This window comes from Felis catus, chromosome C1 (assembly GCF_018350175.1).
Source record: "Felis catus isolate Fca126 chromosome C1, F.catus_Fca126_mat1.0, whole genome shotgun sequence".
Taxonomy (NCBI): domain Eukaryota; kingdom Metazoa; phylum Chordata; class Mammalia; order Carnivora; family Felidae; genus Felis; species Felis catus.
The window spans coordinates 92,283,604-92,305,330 of record NC_058375.1 but is presented as its reverse complement, the minus strand read 5'-3'; the positions used below and the strand labels follow the sequence as shown (position 1 = coordinate 92,305,330).

Here is a 21,727-nt window from a genome sequence, read left to right as displayed (position 1 = left end):
GAAGCTGAAATATAATCTTGGTAAAGTTTTCTAGAGTGAGGGAGACGTGAGATGACGATAAACAAGATACTGCTATCTTTTGGGGAGTGATGGTAAAAGCTTGGAGTATGACATTGACTGGAGGAAACTGAGTCCTTTTAGAGCTGTCACAAGAACTGACAGTGTGAGATGTGGCAGGAAGGAGAGAGGGAAAGGAAGAAGGTGAAGTTTTGTCTGGGTTCTGTGCTTAAGTGTTTAGGAGAGTTACATCTGAGTTACACCTCTAATGGAGTTTGAGAGTGGTAGAAGTGGCCCAGGTGGTGAGAGATGATGAGTTCAGGTTTCCACATATTTGAGTTTTTGTTGGACAACCAGGTTATGAATTTCAGCGGGCAGTTGCAAATGTGATACCGAGACTTGAGAGATTTCAAGTCTTGATGTGTCATCTGCAAAGAAGTGCTAGTTAAAACCATGAGATTACTTAGAAAAAAGTAGTGTGTGGTGCTTTTTTCTTTTCTTTTCTTTTCTTTTCTTTTCTTTTCTTTTCTTTTCTTTTCTTTTCTTTTCTTTTCTTTTCTTTACTTTTTTTTACACTGAGAAGAAAACTTTGGAGAAGACCTTAATTTAGGGAGTGAGTGGGGAAAAAAACCTACCAGTGAAGCAGACAGAAAAGATTTACTTGGGTAAGAAAGGAGTGAGTTCACTGCCCTGGAGAGGGCAGAGGGTTTTAAGAATGGGATTATCCAAAGTGTGCCTCCTGCAGAGAACTTCTTCAAGCAAAGCCTTCCAACTCATGGCTCAGGCAGCTCCAACAAGATAACACAATTTGCCCAGTCAAGAAAAAGTTTATGCTGTTTTTTTGTCTTGGCTGTTTTGGAGAGCCATTTCTCTAAGTATATATGGAGCTCCCTTACGTTAAATTAATGGAATTTAAGAGAACAGGAGTGTTCTATAAGGAGAACTGCATAGGAATGTTGATCACAGGCAGACTACTGAAGCCTACTATTGCCCCCATAGCTCCTGTTATGTTATTACTTTATGGGCACAAAATGAGCCTGTCATATCTAATAATTATAGTTAATACACTTCACTGTTAACAAGAGTTCTTAGAGTATGTATTTTAAATATACACAAAAAATTTTTTTTCCATATTGGTTCTTCACTTTAACATGACCATTTACTTTTGTTAAACTTGGAATTTGCCTACAGTTGCTTTATTTTGAAGCAATAATGTTACCTCAAATGAGTTTGTTTTAGAATATGTTACCTTACAGCACATTAAAGAAGTTTGGACAGATGTTATCCATCAAAACCACAGTGATTAATTGTATTTTCCTATTTAAATGATTTTTAAAAACTCTGTACTGTGTCAACTGTTTATAATTAAAAGTCAGTTAGAGAGGGAGTGGCTGGGTGGCTCAGTCCATTAAGCATCTGACTCTATTTCAGGTTTGGTCATGATCTCATGGTTTGTGAGATCTCATGGTTTGTGATCTCATGGTTTGTGAGGTTTCTGAGCAGACGGTGTGGACAGCATGGAACCTACTTGGGATTCTCTCTCACTCTCCCTCTCTCTGCCCTTCCTGCCTCTCTTAAGTAAATAAATAAATATTTAAAAAAATAGCCGGGGCACCTGGGTGGCTCATTTGGTTAAACATCCAACTCTTGGTTTTGGCTCAGGTCATGATCTCATGACTCATGAGTTCAAACCCTGTATGGAGCTCTGTGCAGATAAGCGCAGAGCCTGCTTGGGATTCTGTCTCCCTGTCTCTCTGCACCTCCCCCACTTATGCACTCTCTCTGTCTCTCTGTATCAAAAATAAATAAACATTAAAAAAATAGTCAATTAGGGAGAGGTTAAAATCATTATTTAAAATTGCTTTCTTTTTATATTTCTATGATAGTAAAAATTGTAATATAATACAGTTTACTGAATTTCTAGATGAGTTGAGTGAATATGTTTTTATAATATTATTCACATTTAGGTTCTAAAGACCAGAATGATTCTTGGTGAAACTGGACAGTATTCTGGGATTATTGACTGTGGCAAGAAGCTTCTGAAACAAGAAGGTGTTAGAACCTTTTTCAAAGGTTATATTCCTAACTTTCTAGGTATTCTACCTTATACAGGCATAGATTTGGCTGTTTATGAGGTGAATTTATTCTCATTACTATGACATTATGTGTTAGATTTGAAAATTTGGTATAATAATAGTCTTCATTCTAAAAATCAGATTATAAATGACTTTACATGGAATAGCTTCTGATAGAAGTTTGGTTGAATTGAATGCTTTTATTTGGCTTGCTTTTCATTTTATATATTAGTTGTCTTGTATTCTAATAATAACTTTTTGTTTGGTATTTCTTTGTTAATTTGGTTTCAGTGATAATAATTATAGACCTAAATGCTGATAAAATATTGGTTCTCAACTCTAGATGCATATCAGAATCACCTCTTTAAAAAATAAGATTCTTGGGCTACATCTAAGATCTTCTGATTTAACTATTCTGGGGGGAGGAGACCTAGGGTTTAGGTTTTTTACTCTCTAGAAGAATCTGATGTACAGTTAAAATTGAGAAAGCTGAGATGTTACTGCCCCATTATGAAAATGAGAATCGAGGGAAGGAGTAATAGGGGCTCCAGTGGGGGCAGTGGTGGGGCAGACAGCATGGAGACAGGCCAAATATCCTAATAGTGTAGTGCTTGCTGATCAGGTAGGGTTCCAGGTTTTTCCCCTTCCAACCAATCATTTCATTTTTATGACCATACATGTGTTTTAGATAGACTCTCTTAACAATATATACCATTTGGTCATAAGAACCAGGTGAGAGTAAGTGACTAGCAGAACTTCAATTCATTCTCAGTGTAGGAAGGACAGTTCTGTAGCCACGGGCCCAGTGGTATTTTTGGCAGGTGGTACCACCATCATACAAAAGATAGCCAATTTTGTTTAGCAATTAAAAAAATGTACATACCTTTTATAGAAGCTTAAAGTATTGAATACGATAGCATGCATTTCTTTTCTTCTTTGTTGTCTTGCGTCTTATTAAAATGCCTTTATTGCTCCTGTTTATGTTGGGCTCCCTCCATTCTTTTATTTTTATAGTTCAATATCTTTTGCTTTCTTGCCAGATTGACATTGCATATTTCTCTTTTTATTGTTGCATGACTAATAAATGCACTGAGTAAAGACATTTTGAAATGTATTTTTGTCAGAAGCATCAAATTATACATTTCATAATAGTTGCCTCAGTATAATGGTAAAGCTGTATCCTTTAAGAAATGAACAGTCCTAAAAGCACTTAGTGATATTTAAAACCCACTGTTTTCAGGGGCACCTGTGTGGCTCAGTCAGTTGAGCATCCGACTTCAGCTCAGGTCATGATCTCACAGCTTGTGAGTTCAAGCCCTGCGTCAGCCTCTGTGCTGACAGCTCAGAGCCTGGAGCCTGCTTCAGATTCTGTGCCTTCCTCTCTCTCTGCCCCAACCCACTCACATTCTGTCTCCATCTCTCTCAAAAATAAATAAACATTAAAAAAAAATAAAGTAAAACCCACCATTTTTAAATAACTTTTCTAGCCACTTTTATTCAAGGAAAAGCAAATTTGGAAAAATGAATCTTTCTTAAAAGTTCAGAAAATGTGGTTTTGTTAGCCTAGAGTGGATTATGCAGTCTTCTCTACATTATTCTGTTAATCCCTCTGAGAATCTTCAGAATTTTGCTTGGGTCTTTGCATGTCATTACAAACCAAAGCAATTAGACAAAACAAAACAAACAAAATAGGCAAAACACATGCAGAGAGACACAGAACATAGGAACACTCAAACTGAGGTTGTGTGAATACATTTATTTGAAAACATCAGTATGCCCTGTCCATGATAGGACAGTAGGGATAGCCTCCTCTATACAAGGAGTAGGAACGATCTTTTGTAAAGACTTTGGAAAGAACAGTTACTAAAACCAAGTGATTAAGGTTGCCTCTCATTTATCAGCATTGTGACTTGATAACTTAGTTTCTCTGAATTAGTTCTTCATTTATACAATTTGTAAAATGGAGATGAGAGTATTGACTTGTCAAGTTTCTGAAGGGTTTAAGTGAAAATGCTCAGTGTAATTCTCAAATCAAGAAGCCATTCAAGGGGCTCCTGGGTGGCTCCATTGGTTAAGCATCTAACTCTTGATTTCAGCTCAGGTCATGACCTCATGTTTTGTGAGTTTTACCCCTGCATGGGACTCTGTGCTGATAGTTTGGAGCCTGCTTCAACTCTCTCTCCCTCTCTTTCTTCCCCTCTCACACATGATCTCTCTCTCTCTCTCTCAAAATAAATAAATGAACTTAAACATTATAGAAGAAAAGCTACCCAGTATGTTTATTGAAATTGAGCAAGCAGCACACTTTTTTCTACTTAGTCTTGCATAATGGTTAAAGGATATTTACTACTCTCTTCTCTGTCAGCATTTGAAGAATTATTGGCTAGAACATTATGCAACAAATTCTGTAGACCCTGGGATAATAATTTTGCTGGGATGTAGTGCACTGTCTCACACTTGTGGTCAGATAGCCAGCTTCCCTCTGAACCTTGTCAGAACTCGCATGCAGGTTCAAGGTGAGTTTTTTTTTTTTAATGGAGTAATAAGTTAAAAACTGATTTAAGATAACTTTAATGAGGTAATAATAAAAACTAAGTTAAAAACAGTTTTAAGAAATGAGGTTGTTTTAAATGAGTAGAAATTAATGATTTCAAAAGCAGAAAAACTGAAGAATTGATAAATCAAAAGCAGACTCTGATTTTTAAGGCACATGTCTTGAATTTATTCTTTTATTGTAGAGACTTTGTCAATTTTAGATTTTATTTATTCCCCAAAGTTCTGTTTGGGACTTCCCACATTTCTTTTAGTTACCAATGATCTCCTTAAGGAGTTTATAATTAGGAAGTACCGTGCCTAACAATAGAAAACATTTTTTTCTTCAAATTAAGTCAACAGTTACTCAATGCAAACATGCAATTTTCCCCCAGTTCTGCTATCATTGTTTTATTCTGCATCAGGAACTTAATACATTTGTGGAATTGCATTTACATTATAATCCCCTTAGCAAGGAGAGATTGGGTGGAAGGGAGGTTGTCTGGTTTTTTCCTCTCAAGTGAAATGTTAGCAATTTAGATTTTAAGAAAATACCTTTATCACTTTACAAAAAGAAAAAGAAACCTTATCTAATTCTATTTTTATATTCCTCAGTAAATTATTTAAGGAGTCATGTGGCAAGTGATATTCTTTTACATTTGTTTTCTCCTCTTGTTGGTAAGATTTTCAGATTTAATTTAGATTGCAATCCAGGTGGGGAATCTCTCGATCCATCCAATCACCCATCCATTGCCCTATCAAACTGTGTCATACCCAATTCCAAATGCTTCGTTGAGGTCCCTTATGAAAGACATTCAAGTGCTGCCCAAAAGAACTTTCTGCAGTGATAGAAATATTTTATCTCTGTGTTGTCCAGTATGATAGCCACTAGTCAGGCACTTGAAATATTGCTAATGCAACTAAGAAACTGGATTTTTAGTTTTAATTAATTTTAATTAATTTAAGTTTAAATAGACACAGGTTTCTGGGGTCTACTGTACTGGATATTACAAGCCTATTCTAGAGGTAGGGAGAGAGTTATATTTTAGCTTGTGTAAATTCTAGAGTAATTTTAGCTTCTGTAAATTCTCATTAATCATTGGACTATCTTAATGTATAAAGACTAAATATTGAATTACACTGATTTTTTTTTTCAATTTATAGCACTGGAGGAAAAAGGAACAACAACTTCTATGATGCACCTCATTCAAGAGATACATAACAATGAAGGAAAAAAGGGATTTTTCAGGGGTTTCACCCCAAACATCATAAAGGTGCTTCCTGCAGTAATCATCAGCTCTGCAGCTTATGAAAAAGTGACACAACATATGGGATTAATTTAAAAGTGAAATGTCAAATTAGTGTCATAACCAGAATCACTTAATTGTAAGATAATACCTGGGTGGTAAAGAGAAATCTGTCCTTTTCTAAAAGGAAACACATACCAAATAATTGTTAAAACAATTTTTTATTATAAATCTATAAATTAAATAATCATTTTGGTAAAGTTCTTTAATAATTTAAAATCCTCAATATCCACAGAAATCTATTTGTGTTTTCTACTACTCCATTGAATCCTAACTTTAAACTTGTTTTTATTGGGTTTGGGTATACATACCATGGTATTTGGTTTTAACATTTATATGTTTATATGTTCTACATTTGGTAGAAGCTTGTGTTAACCTTTTTCTATTTAAACAATTGTTTGCAAATCTGAGCTTGAAAATATTTTATACACTTTAACAAAAATCACTGCATTTAGAATTAATGTTGCAGCAAATGATCATGGTTTATTTCTCTTTTTTAAGCCAAAATGGAACATTGGTTTCCTAATTCCTTCATAGTTCCTTCTATCAGATGGTAGATGGAATAATAATAACACAACAACATATTTCTGACTTCTCCAGCTATTTTATTTGTAAATACAAACACTCTTCATTCATTTTTATTCTTGATATTTTCAGCTGTTATAAGGAGGTCAGTATTGAGAACCGGTTGGCATTGGACAAATTTTCTTTTTACCTTCTGGTTGAAAAACATTTGAGGGGAAGAATTTTAAAGATTAAATCCATTATTTCATACTTGTTGAAGCAATTCTTATTTTAGCTTACGAGTTGATTGAGTCAACCCTGGAAAATCCTGAATACTTCTCCTTGCTTTTATGGAACAACGAATCCTGTTCCCTGCTGAAACTGAATGAGAATGCGGCAAGGGGCCGGTTGGCCACAACAAGCTTCGAATGAAGAACTGCCTCACTAGACTGACTGATCCAGGCTTGGAGACCTGGCCTTGCTGATTCCAAAATTTGACTTTATTAATTTCGTCAAGGTGATCAGTTCCTTGGTGATAGATTAATTAAAATTACTCACGAGATCTAGAGGTATCACAATGCAAAAGTATTCGTGTGTAGTGGACTTTATACTTTCCACTGACCAGAATACTTTCATCCCTTCTCCTGGGCACAGTCTCCTGGTATCAGGGTACCTGGGAAACCAAATATATCATGAGAAGATTGATGTAGAATGAGAACAAAGAGAGGACTGTTTTACTCAGACCTATCCCAGTCAAGGTGGGAAGAGGTAGGAGCTTGTGAACAAGGAAGAGTGGTTGAGGAGTGGGAGAGAGGAGAGGATTGTGAAACTTTAGCTAAACTAAAACCACAGATCACCAGAGGGGAGGAAGGCAAATCTAATCTGAAGTCCAGGAGGGTGTGTGAACAGCAAGTAATGGTGATAATTGTGTAGATAGACTTTTACAATGCATTCCAAATCGATGAGATAGCTTGAGTGGTAACATGGAAATGGTGGTGGGGTTGTGAGAGAGGGTTTGTGGAGCATTAGGGAAATCACAAGTAGCCTGGTCATTTGGAAATGTGTGGTGAATAGGAAGATACAGTGAAATATAAGGCTACTGCTATAGGTTGGTGACGGGTCATGGAGAGCTTTGAATTATATGTGATGCTGACATGCTCTGGTATAAGAAGGCAACTTTGACAACAGAAGAAACCATTGAAAGAGGAGATAATAGAGCCAGTGAGACCAATCAGGGTTTTCCCCATAGCCATAATTATTAAAAGCTGGCTTCTGAGTAAGCTTTTCTTTAGAATAGGTATACAAGTCAAAGTACAATTTATTTTATCAAGTTCCTGCTATGTGCCAGGAATTATTTCAGGACACTTTTAAAGGTTCTCTTAATTCTAACAGGAAGTTGAGATTATTTTTTAAAATTTTTATTCAATTTATGTAAATAGAACAATATTTATTTACAATATTTATTTATTGTAAATAAGGCTGCAATAAGCATGGGGAGTATATATCTTTTTGAATTAGTGTTTTTGTTTTATTTGGATAAATAGCCAGAAGTGGAATTGCTAAATTATATGGCAGTTATACTTTTAATTTTTTGAGGAACTTTCCACAGAGGTTACACCAATTTACAGTCCCACTAACAGTGCATAATAGTTCCCTTTTCTCCAAACCTCAGCAAAACTTGCTATCTCTTATCTTTTTGATTCTAGCCATTCTGACAGGTGTGAGGTGGTATCTCATTGTGGTTTTGATTTACATTTCCTTGATGATTAATGATGTTGAGCATCTTTCACATACTTGTTGGGCATCTGCATGTCTTCTTTGGAAAAATGTCTATTCAGATCTTCTGCCCCTTTTTTAATTGGAGTTTTTTTATTTTGTTGAGTTGTATGACCTCTTTATATGTTTTGGATATTAGTCCATTATCAGATACATGGTTTACAATTATTTTTTCACATTACGTAAGTTGTCTTTTCTTTTTGTTGATGATTTCTTTGCTGTGCAGAAACTTAAAAAATTTTTTAAAGTTTTTATTTAAATTCCAGTTAGTTAACATACAGTTTAATACTAGTTTCGATGTACAATTTATTTTATTTTATTTATTTATTTTCTTTTTTTCAAATTTTTATTTAAATTCTAGTTAATATACAGGGCAATATTGGTGTCAGGAGAATAATTCAGTGATTCATCACTTAGGTACAACGCCTAGTGCTCATCATAACAAGTGCCCTCCTTAATACCCATCACCCCTCTAGCCCATCTCCAACCCACCTCCCTCCATCAACCCTCATCTATATTTAAGAGTCTCATGGTTTGCTTCCCTCTTCCCCCCCCTCCCATATCAGGTGTACAATTTAGTGATTCAGCACTTACAGGCAACACCTGGTCCTCATCACAAGTGCATTCCTTAATCCCCATCACCTATTTCACCCATCCCCCTACCTATCTCCCCTCTGGTAACCATCAGTTTGTTCTCTATAGTTAAGAGTCTGTTTCTTGGTTTGTCTCTTCCCTCTCTCTCTCTCTCTTCTTCCCCTTTACTCAGTTCTTTTGTTTCTTAAATTCCACATATGAGTGAAATCATATGGTATTTGTCTTTCTCTGACTTCGTTCACTTACCGTAATACTCTCCATCTCCATTTGTATTGTTGCAAATGGCAGGATTTTATCATTTTTTACAGCTGAGTAATATTTCATTGTGTACGTATACCCACATCTTCTTTATCCATTCATTAATCAGTGGACACTTGGGCTATTTCCATTGGCTATTGTAGATAATGCTGCTATAAACACCCTTTGAATTAGTATCCCTTTGAATTAGTATTTTTGTATTCTTTGGGTAAATACCTGGTAGTGCTACTGCTGGATCATAGGGTAGTTCTGTTTTTAAGTTTTTGTATCCCTTTGAATTAGTATTTTTGTATTCTTTGGGTAAATACCTGGTAGTGCTACTGCTGGATCATAGGGTAGTTCTGTTTTTAAGTTTTTGAGGAACCTCTATACTGGTTTTCACAGTGGCTACACCTGTTTGCATTTCCACCAACAGTGCAAGAAAGTTCCCCTTTCTCCTTATCCCCATCAACACCTTGTTTTGTTGTTTCTTGTGTTACTGATTTTAGTCATTCTGACAGGTGTGAAGTGATATCTTATTGTAGTTTTGATTTGCGTTTCCCTGATGATGATTAATGTTGAGCATCTTTTCATGTATCTGTGTAGAAACTTGTGGTTTGATATAATCTTACTTGTTTGTTTTCGCTTTTGTTGGTTTTGCTTTTGGTGTCAGATTTAAAAAAATAATTGCCAAGACCTGTGTCAGGGAGCTTAGTGCTTCTGTTTTATGGTTTCTGGTCTTACATTCAAGTCTTTAATACAGTTTGAGTTAATTTTTATGTATTGGTAGTGGTCCAGTTTCACTCTTTTTTTTTTCTTTTTTTCAACGTTTATTTTATTTTTGAGACAGAGAGAGACAGAGCATGAACGGGGGAGGGGCAGAGAGAGAGGGAGACACAGAATCGGAAACAGGCTCCAGGCTCCGAGCCATCAGCCCAGAGCCTGACGCGGGGCTCAAACTCACGGACCGCGAGATCGTGACCTGGCTGAAGTCGGACGCTTAACCGACTGCGCCACCCAGGCGCCCCCAGTTTCACTCTTTTGAATATAGCTGTCTAGTTTTTCCAACACCATTTATTTATTTATTTATTTATTTATTTATTTATTTATTTTTAAAAATTTTAATGTTTATTTATTCTTGAGAGACAGAAACAGAATGAGTGGGGGAGGGGCAGAGAGAGACAGAGACACAGAATCTGAAGTAGGCTCCAGGCTCTAAGCTGTCAGCACAGAGCCTGATGTGGGGCTCGAACCCATGAACGGTGAGATCATGACCTGAACCAAAATCGGATACTTAACCAACTGAGCTACTCAGGCATCCCTCCAACACCATTTATTGAAGAGACTGTCCTTTCCCTGTTGTATATTGTTGGCTCCTGTGTTGTACGTTAATTGACCATATATGCATGGATTTATTTCTGGGCTGTGTAATCTGTTTCGTTATATGTCTGTTTTTATGCCAAATATCACAGTGCTTTAATTATAAAAGCTTTGTAATATAGTTTGAAATCAGGGAGTGTGATGCCTCTAACTTTGTTCTTCTTTCTCAAGATTGCTTCGGCTATTTGGAGTTAGAAGGTTGAGATTTTCCCAATTTCCAAATGAGGAAATTAAGTTTATAGAGAGAAGCGCCTTGAACAGATCTAACACTTTCCTCTCTCGGTAAAGATTGTGCTCATCCCTGACCTTCAGGGCCTCCATTCTACATGAAGGCCTACCTTCAGCCAGATCCTTGGAGAAGTCACGGATATTTTGTAAAATATCTTAAAGTGATAATTTAGCTCTCTGTCCTTGGGGTACAGCCTCTCAATTTTCTGAGATTGGATCTAAGCCTGCTCTTAGGTACTGAGATATCTGAATGGTAACTTTTATTTAGAAGTGGTTATCATAATGTTACTTGAACATTGAAACTTGGGAGTTTGAGTTAATCTTGAAGAAACACCAGAGACCCTGTCTGAATGCCATAGGAGAAATAACTGGACAATATTATAAGATCTGTGGTGTCAGAAGTTCAATTTAACACCAAGGCACCCTCTGTGTAGTTTTCCAGATACCGTTAGAGCTTAAAGATCACACCCTTTGTGGGTTACCTTGCAGAACTGTGATACAAACTAGTGAAATTCATGGTCTCCAGAGGGTTAGTAGCATGTTACACCATATAACTAAGATTTTTGGATAGGTTAGGGTGGGTTATAGAAAACACTTAGTGTGATGAATTAAAGATAAAGAAGGACCATAGCAGAAGTGATGATCTGGAGACACTTGGGATTAAGTGCCTATTGAATTTTTGACCCCAATAAATCTCTGGACTTCACACAGAAAGGTAAAGGACTCTCCAGAAATCACAGAGGCCTTTCAGAAATTTAGTTGGCAGTCCACTGGAGCAAAACAGTAAGCCCTCAGATCTCCAGAGGCCTCTTGTAGAGCACTCATTTCTCTAGCTGCATGCAAACCCTGTGTTCCTGAGGGCAGTGCAGAACTTCTGGATATTCTTATTGCCCAGACTGCATATTCAAAAACAAGTTTGTTAATCTATTCACTTTGGAGAGAGCAGTTGAGAAAATCCCAGCATGTTAATCATAACATGCTGAAGGCTGGTTATAATCCTTGCAAAAACCAACAAGCATCTGTGGGTTCTCAGGGTTCATAATATTTCAGGAAACAGACTATTTCTATTCCTCTCATTTCTAGATTAGTGTATAATTTTCTCGATGATCAATTTTCAGATATTAATTAATCTGTTGCAGGTGTGTAGAAAAAAATCTTGAATAAAGTACTTTAATTGTAGAGGGAACTAATGAATCCACTAATCAGTGCACACTTCTTTACCTCCGTTTTTCATATAGGAATGGGTATCCTTAAGGATGATCATAGTGGACTGATAGAAATGGAGTAGTGAACTTTCCATGAAGCTGTTCTTAGAGTGTCCATCTCTGTCATGTTCTAATCCCACCTTACATGTTGTCAAGTGATCATTGGCTTTGTATGAGTGATCTCACTGTGCCACAGAACAAAAGGAGTCCAGACTGGCAGAATGACTAGCAGAACAACTAAAATATTTTCCCCAATAACACCAGGCTCCCACCAGGGCTCACATTCGGTTTATAGTTCAACATGTATGTGCCAGGTACTATGCTAAGCCAGGTGTCTAAAGAGCAACAGAAGTCTTAGCGTTTACACAATAGTTCTCTAAGCTGACAGCTATCCACCATGTACCACCATGGGAGTGGTGCAACATGAGGGAGTAGTCTGCCTATGTAGCTCCCCTCTGCTCTGGCAGCTGGGAAGAGACCAGTCCTGTGCTTCAGCTAACTACCTGGGACCTACTGTGCTTGGAGAAAATCTGATAGCCTTTCTTTCTCCTCTTAAACTTCTGACTTTATCTGAGAGAGATAGGTATAAGTTGAACCTGTCTCTGCATCTTCAAATACAGCCCTGTGAGGTTTACAATTTTATGCACAAGTCACAGTTCTGGCCCGTTACCCAATCTAGATCCAAGGTCTCATATCCTTTTCCCGTGTGACCATTGCCTGCTATTATGAAGCTCAAATGAGATGATGGACGTGAAAGTATTCTAAAAACCACAAGCTTTATGTGAGAGTATTATAATTTTTAGGGTAAATAGTATGTTTGTGGTAAGGTAGAGAGTAAGGGTACTTTGATTCAGAAAGACCTCCAGTTCTGTCTTTAGCATTCATTGTATTTGAAATTTGTGGATGGTCAGTTAATCTTGGAGTCTCAGTTTCTGTATTTTTAAAGTGGGGACAATAATATTGCCTTTTGTAAACCTTATTTACAAGATTGTTGTCAGAACCAAATGAGATAAGGGATATGAAACTGCTTCATAATATATGAACAGCCATTATAAATAGCCTTAGTTTATTAATCCATTCAGTTTGGAGAGAATACATGTGGACTTTGTAAGATATGCTTAGACTTCAAAAATAGGAAACTGTAATGTTGGTTACAATCCAGATCATTTATATAATGTACAAAGGTGGTCTCCCCCTGGTGTGCTGTTGTCTAGCAAGGAAGGAGTCTGGGGTTCCCAGGGGAGACACAGTAATTCAAATTGAGTTCTTCTGATAAAAAAATTAATGCTTTTTCCCCAATAGTATAATGATCTTAAGTCTTGGGGGACTGTCTCAGCCTCTTAGAACAATACTACATGAGACAGAATGAGGCTAAGCAGCTTATCATTTGTTCCAAGACAAATTCTTGTTTATAACATTTCCAGTCAGGAAATCTGTAAAGTTTGAAGAAAGTCTAGGAGTTTGAAATTCAAATCTTGCCAAGTTGACAGGGTTTGGATAAACTCCTTGGACTTCACATTAAAATCCCCAAAGAGCTGTGCCTTAAAAGTAAGTCTGGAACTTTAGGACTAAGGGCTAAAATAAACCTCCCCTAACAGAATGTAAAGACTGGTCCCCATAGACAGGATCAAGGCTATCTGACAATAATTTTAAATCATCAGAACAAAATGCATCATTTTTTAACATTTTTTTAATCTATTTTTGAGACAGAGAGAGACAGAGCATGAGCAGAGGAGGGGCAGAGACAGAGGAAGACACAGAATCCAAAGCAGGCTCCAGGCTCTGAGCTGTCGTGGGGCTAAAAGCCTGACGTGGGTCTCGAACTCACGGACTGTGAGATCATGACCTGAGCTGAAGCCAGACGCTTAACCTACTGAGCCACCCAGGCACCCCAAAAACACATCATTTTTTAGCAGACAGAACAAAATCCAGAATTGCATCAATGTATTATCAGTAATGACCAGTATACCAAAAAACAAAATACAAAAAAAACACTGCAGGTAAAGAAGCAGGAAAGGATCACTCATAATCAAGAGGAAAAACTTGCGTATAGAAGCAGACTCACAGGCGACATAAGTGTTGGAATTAGCGGAGGACAGCTACTATAAATAAGTTAAAGGATTTAAGGATGTCAAAGATGGAGAATTTTGGCAGAGAAATGAAAACTATGAAAGAACTAAATTGAAATTATAGCACTGAAAAATGTCTGGAAAAAAATGAACTGGATGCAGTTAATGGCAAATTAGAGATGACTGAAGGAAGAGCTAAAGATAGGTCAGTAGCCATGATCTACTTTGAAGAACAGAAAAAATAATTGGTGGACAGATGAGCTTCAGTGGTCTGTGACATGATATTGAAAGGTCTAACATACATGCAATTAAAGCCCAGGAGAAGAGGAGAGAGACAGTAGGATATAAAAAAAAATATTTGAAGGAACAATGGTCATGAAAAATAGAGGTAGACTGAAGGTCAGGGAACTTTAAGCAAGATAAACACAAACCATACCTGAGCACATAACAGCGAAACCACCAAAAACCAAAGATAAATCTTGAAAGCATTCATAAAACTCTTCATTGATTTAACACTGGCTTCAAATTAAAACTCCAAACTGTTTTTCTCTTTTGTTGGTTTCTTGAGTTATGTCATTTCCCACTTCACATTTTCATGTTATCTAGTCATAATCTTCATTGTTTGGCTATCCCTTTTCCATTTTTTTATGTCTGTTTTATGGTCTTCCTTCACAGTTGTAATTGCTCTGTTATATTTTTTCTTTTAAAAAAATATATATAGGAATATTAGCTTAGAATTTTCATCTACCTGCAGTAGGCATTTTGTGTGTGGGAGTTTTTATTTATAGGAAAATTGGTACTCTATTTTTTTCTTATACTGCCTTAGTCTAGATGCTGAGCATATTCATTTTTATTAATCATAGTTGAATGAGATGGAAATTTCTGGATTAGAATTAGAAGTTTCTGTGGAGTTTGTTGGGAAGCCAGGATAGCTTTCCAAGCTTCATAGTTCAGGGAAACAAAAAAACAGCTGCCTTTGTGGATATAGTCCTATCTCCCATGGTTCTCGGGACCCAGCCTAGTTTAGGGACCCTGGACTTCCACAGATTCTTTGTATGTTGTCATTACCAAGAAACACAGTAATCACCTTCCAAGAGGATGTACTTTTCAAAGTTGGTGGGAACTTTGTGAAATCTGCCCCTTCAGGGTTCCGTCTTCCAGCATTTTCTGAGCATTTCTCTTTGCCCTTCTCCACTGGTATCCTGTCAGACTTCAGTCTTGTTCACAATGGTTTCTTTTCCACATAGGATCCTTTCCTTATAGAATGTAACATTTGTGGAAATCTCTGAGATCTTCCACTGCCGGGCCCTCTGTTCTTCTCTAAGACATGCATCACAGACTCCTATGCAGGCTTCTTAGTGACCCTACCTTTGGTAGTGCTTATGCCCAGTTTTGAGTTTTCAGATTGTCCCTGTCTCCTGTATTCACTGAAATGTAGTTTGAGGGATTTTTCTTTCTCCTCCTATTTCTCTGGTTTCTAGAAGAAATAGTGCAATTCAGAATTTAGTTTCTACCTCATTCCGATGGAACCCAGAACTCTAAGTAAGACAAAATATATCCAATTGAATATTTAGATGATTTTCTTTGTAATTGAGATTTTGAAATAAGAGCTAAATTACACGAATGATGGCAGATGGTGGGAGCCAGGTTTCTCACTGGTAGGGGTGGGGGTGGTTACAGATAAACAAGAGCAGGAGGCTGGAATGATCCATGTGGTGAGGATTAGTGTTGGAGACATCAGTAAGAACTCATGTTTATCTTAAAATAAAATAAAATAAATAAATAAAATAAAATAAAATAAAATAGATGGTCACATATAGGGGATTTTTTGTAGTTAGGTGTATTTTACACAGGTTATTATACACATATTTCTGTGGTCAGTTGAGAGAATAACACCTAAAAGAAAACACTCCAGTGGCAACCAGCACACCTAATGCCCAGATCTTGGTTTGTGATATTCTCTAATAAAAGACTCCTTGGAGAAATAATTGATTCTAGGACTGAGGAAGTAAATATATATATGATGAGCTTGAAGCATCTTGTAGTGCCAGAAAGTAAGGAAGTGATCATAAATTCAAAACCAAAACCCACACACATACACACATTAATGGTGATATGTAAAAGGGACACAGGAGTTAGCTGAAAGAGCTCCCGATCGGCAAAAGTGGAACAATTTGAGCAATGAAATTAATGAAGGAGTGTTGAATTATAACCCAACATATAAAATAAATATCTGTAAGTCTGTACCGATGTAAACAAATGATTGAATAAATAAATCAATGGGAGAGAATAGACAGATATCCTGTGCAGAATTCTAAATAATAATGTAGCTACTTCTCCTTCAACTCTCCACTCATTAAGTGTGGTGTAGGCATAGTAACTTCCAAAGAGTACAATATGGAAAGGGTTTGGAAAAAGAGTAGGTTTATTGGAGAAATATAACAAACATGCCCCAGCCAGGTAAAGTCAATATGGGCCAAGTTATATTGATAATATATACTATTGACATAATGTTATGAGAATGGCTCTTTACCTCTGTTTCTTCCTTCCAAAAACCCATAATCCCATAATCATGAGAAAAACATCAGAGAAGTCCCACTTAAGAGACATTTTACAAAGTCCTTCGTCAGTACTCCTCAGAACTGTCAAGGTCATCAAAAACAAGGAGAGTCTGAGACACTGTCACAGCCAAGCAAGGAGGAGTCTAAGGAGACATGATGATTAAATGTAATGTGGTATCTGGGGTGCAATTTTGGAAAAGAAAAGAGGCAGTATGTTAAAAACTAAGGAAATCTGAATAAAGTATGGATTTTGGTTAATAATGTATCAGTATTAATTGTGACAAATACATCACACTAAGATGTTAATAATAGGGGGATGCTGGGCAAGGGGTACCTGGAAATTCTCTGTATTCACAACTTTCCTGCAAGTCTAAAACTATTCTAAAGTTAAAATTTTATTTACAAGTTGTTTTTAAAATACCTCCACAAATTTCTAACTTGATCCCTAGGAGCTCCCTAGGAGATGGTATTATTCTCATTGAGAACCTACTGAACTGGTCCCATACTTCAAACTCTGATGTCTTACCTCTCTTTGCTCACTTAGAAAAATTGAAGGTAAGGTGGAATGCACAAACTTTTTAGGAATAGATAAGGACGTTGTCTCACTTGCCATGGAGTTTGTGTGAAATATTTTCACTAGGTAATTTGGTTTGCTGCCCATTTTGTAATTGTAATAATGATGATGATATTAATTACAGTAATAATATTGATGATAGTGATATTGGTAAACTCCAGAGGGAAATGGAGAACAAGTCGGGCTTCTTGTTAAATCCTAATGTTGAGAGTAATACACGTTGGGGTGGGATTCTCAGACTTACTACTAGAAAGACAAGGAAAAACTGTCATTGGTGTGATTTTCCTATAAGCAATTAGTGTAGCTCATTTTCTTTGCTGCTTATAGTAGAAACTGGCCTCTTAGAAAAGTGGTATTATTCTGTTAGAATACACACCAGCCTCAGCAGAGTCTTTTTCTTAACAAAGATAGTTGATCTGTAATCAGACAATCCTTAAGAGAAGGGAAAGAATTTCCAACCAGACATATTCTTTCTGTATCTCCTTTAAAAGAACTATAATCACTGGACATAGAAGAAAGAGAGGGTTATAAAAAAGTTCCTTGCTTCTATGAAAGCTATGAGTTCTATAAACTCATGAGTTCCTTGCTTCTATAAAAGCTATGTGAATGACTAAAAGAAGACTTTTGTTAAGACAAGACTGTCTGAAAATATCAAATTTTCCCTTATTAGTAGAAAAGTCAGATAAAGAGAACAGTATGCCATTAGAAAGTAGATTATGTCAGAGGAAAGACAAAAACCTCACCAGGAATGGGTAGTGTAAATAGACCATGAAGTAGTGGTGCAACAGACACATTATGAAACAGAAGGTGATGTAGAAGATTGCATGCGAACAGCTTATACAGGTGATCCTAAAAAGATAAGCTTACCCTAATTTTTGTGGGCGTCTAACAAATTTTTAGGGCATCACGGTACTTTAGCCTACTATAAATTTGCTTTTGCAACAACATATGTTGCTTAATGCTTTTTCTTTTAATAGAAGTTCCTTTGGATTTTTGCTTGTAAATTGGACAGTTAATGCCAGATTATTGAACCTTCCAGAGGAAAATTTTTTCTCAAGTTTATGCATAGTATTGAGTTAGAGATGTCTAGCTCCCACAAAATATTCAATCTCCCCCTTTTTGTGGGAATGCAGCTAAACATTTCTCAGCATCCCTTGCAGTTAGGGTAGACATGTGACTAAGTTCTTTCCAATGGAATGTGAACAGAAGCGACGTGTTCAACTTCTGGACCTGAAGGGAGATTTCCTGAAACTCTGCATGGAGGAGAGCTATCTGTGACCTGGAAGAACTGTATAGTACTATTATATGAATGAAAAATAACTACTTTTGAGTTTGAGCAATTACAGTTTTGGATGTATTTGTTAGAGTAACATAAAGTATCCTAATGTGAGACTCTTGTTGAGTAGTCAGTGAATGAAAGAAAAATCTTTCATAGGGCTTTTTTTTTTTAAATCTGACTATATACTGTTTACAAGGAGATATGCTTTCGATCAAAAGATAACAGCTAGGTTGAAAGTAAAGAAATGGATTGCTTCTTGGCCTTTTGGCTAAGATCAAGTGAATGCAAAGATGGAAAAAGATGTATCCTGTAAATAGTGATTATAAAGCTAGCATGATTATACTAATATCAGACAACATAGACTTCAAAACAAAAAAAAATGTTACTAGAGATAAAGAGGGACATTTATAATAATAAATAGGTTAATCCATCAGGAAGTTATAATAATCAAAAACATATATGCACCTTACAACAGGGCCCCAAAAGATTTGAAGCAAAAACTGACAATTGAAAGCAGACAATTAATAATAATAATATTTAGACACTGTAATATTCTCATTTTCATAAAGGATGTAACAACTAAGCAGAAGATCAACAGGAAATAAAACATTTGAGGAACACTATACACAAACTAGACCTAATATATATGGAACACTCTACCCAACAGTAGGAGGCTATACCTTCTTCTTAAGTGCACATGAAACATTCTCCAGAATAAACCATATGCTAAGACATAAAATAACCTCAATAAATTAAAAAGGATTAAAATCATACATAGTATGTTCTCTGATCTCAGTGCAGTGAAATCAGAAATTTCACTCCATTTGATAATAGACTATCCTGAATGATTTTGAAGAACAGCGTTTGAGGATTTATACTACTTGATTTTAAGACGACTGTAAAGCTACAGTAACAAGACAGGATGGGATTGGCATAAGGATAGGCATTCAGATTAATGAAACAAACTGGAGAGCCCAGGAACAGACCCGTGCATATGTGGTCAATTGAATTTTGATAGAAGTGCCAAGGTATCCAGTGGGGGGAAAGGATAGTCTTTTCAACAAATGACTCTGGGACAACGGGATGTCCATATGGAGTAATATGAACTTTGATCCTCCTACCTTTCACAATTCACAAAAAGTTAGCTGGAATAGGTCATATCTTAATGTAAAAGTGGAAACACTACCATTCAAAGTATTGCATATTAAATTAAGACACCATTTTCATCTCTTAAATTGAGAAAGTTTCTGAAAGGGAACCTGGGTGAGTCAGTCCGTTGAGTGTCTGACTCTTGATTTCAGCTCGGATCATGATCCCAGGTTGTGGGATCAAGCTCCACGCTTTGTGTGGAGCCTGCTTAGGATTCTCTCTCCCTCTCTATCTCCCACTCCCTCTGCCCATCTCCCTGACTTACACACTCTCTCTAGAAAAATAAAAATTAAAAAAATTCGAGAAAGTTTATAATATTCTAATATTTAATTGCATTTTTAATTAAATAAAGCACTTTCATACACTACCTGTGGAAGTGTGTATTAGTCCAAACTTACTGGAGGGCAATTTGACAATACTTAGCAGAAGAAGAAAAAGCCATAACTGAGCAATTTTACTTCTAGAAATTTATCCTAAGGAAATTATCATAGATATTAAAAAAGATTTATCTACTGGAGTGTTTATATTTTCTATTGTTTATAATAGCAAAGAATTGTAATGAATATGTATTCATGAAATCTTAGTTTAAATCTATAACACATTACAACATTAAGCAGTTCTTTGAAATGTTGATATAGGAGAATATTAATGACGTGGGAAAATGTTTATACTAAATCATCTAGCAAAAGCAGTACTCAAAATATTATATGTAATTTGAGATTATTTTATTAAAGAAGAAATATGCAATAAAGCAGACATAGAAAGCAGAGTTGGTGTGGGTGGGAGAGAGAGAGAGTTTACTATATCTAAATTAAATCTCTGGACAGTGAGATCATGAGTATATTTTCCTCTGTGATTTTCTATATTTTTCATACAACGAATGTGTATCAGTTTTATAATCAGAAATGAAATTGCAGGGCTCCTGGGTGGCTCTGTCCATTGAGCGTCCGACTTCAGCTCAGGTTATAATCTTACAGTCTGTGGGTTTCGGGCACTGCATCAGGCTCTCTGCTGTTAGGGTGGAGACTGCTTTGGACCCTCTGTCCCCCTCTGTCTATTGGCCCCTCCCCTGCTTGTGCTCTCTCTCCAAAATAAATAAACATTAAGAAAAATGAAATTACAAAAGTCATTTAAAAATAATGAGAGAAATTATAAAGGAGAGAATTTTTTTTAATTCTTTTTTAAAAAATGTTTATCTGTTTTTGAGAGAGAGAGAGAGATGAGCATGAGTGGGGGAGGAGCAGAGAGCAGGTACAGAGAATCTGAAGCAGGCTCCAGGATCTGAGCTGTCAGCACAGAGCCTGATGTGGGGCTTGAACCCACGAACTGTGAGATTATGACCTGAGCTGAAGTTGTACGCTTAACCGACTGAGCCACACAGGCTCCCCAAGAATTTTTTTTAAGATTTTATTTTTAAGTAATCTTCACACCCGATGTGGGACTCAAACCTACAACCCCGAGATCAAGAGTTGCATGCTCCACCAACTGAGCCAGTCAGGTACCCCTATAAAAGAGAGAATTTTAAGGTGGCTGAAAAAATTCTAATACGACATATGTGGCTAATGAAGCTCCTTTGTTTTTAAGATTAAATGCCTTCAACAGCATTCAAACAATAAAAATATAAGAATAAAACAGGCATATTTTAATCCATTTTTTAAAACTTAGTAATTTTATTATAGTTGATTTCTTAGCCATTACGTCTTGTCTCATAAATAACCTTTGTTCTAGGAAGAGTTTGGTAAAAAAGTGCTCATAATGTTGTATATATATACTCACCCTATCAGGTCACAAAGGAAAAAAAAAAAAAAAGCAACCAAGAAGTCTGTGCAAGATGTTGCGTTGGCAGTGGGAAGTTCTTCCGAGATTTAACAAAGAAATTTGGCTAAAGAAAATTCAGACAGGTGTACATCATGGCCAGCCTTACTCCATTCATTCATGTGCACTCTGGATTACCGCAGGCAAGTCATAGTTAGATTGATGATGATTTGTATAACCCAAATACATGTTTTTAATTCAATGATAAAATGAAAAAGAATGGTCTCCATTTTCTACTTTGGGTTTTTATTGGTAGCAGTGTTAGGCTTTTAGACCAATAAACTTATTTTTTAAGCAAGCATTTCTGGTTTGAATTTTTTCAGAAAGGATATAATGGCTTTTAGTGATGTAGTATATCCCAATTGGTGATGATGATGTACGGTCCCAAACAAAATATGGTTGCCTCCAAGATAATTCTTCTTTCTGCAGAAGAAGGGACGATAAG

At 36.4% G+C, this 21,727-nt stretch overlaps 1 protein-coding gene and 1 long non-coding RNA gene across 2 annotated transcripts in view; both read left to right on the top strand.

Moving 5' to 3' along the window:
* LOC101095594 (calcium-binding mitochondrial carrier protein SCaMC-1-like) overlaps positions 1-6,981 on the top strand; it is a 50,104-nt gene extending 43,123 nt beyond the window's left edge. The window contains 3 exon segments of the mRNA XM_011285036.4: positions 1,965-2,132; positions 4,438-4,588; positions 5,769-6,981. Coding sequence (XP_011283338.2) covers positions 1,965-2,132; positions 4,438-4,588; positions 5,769-5,947 — 498 coding nt within the window. The 3' untranslated portion in view covers positions 5,948-6,981.
* Positions 6,982-13,617: 6,636 nt separating this feature from the next.
* LOC123378989 lies at positions 13,618-21,581 on the top strand. Its single transcript, XR_006582820.1, has 2 exons — positions 13,618-17,020; positions 21,252-21,581. It is a non-coding gene; the product is annotated as an uncharacterized LOC123378989 (long non-coding RNA).
* The last annotated feature ends 146 nt before the right edge of the window (positions 21,582-21,727 follow it).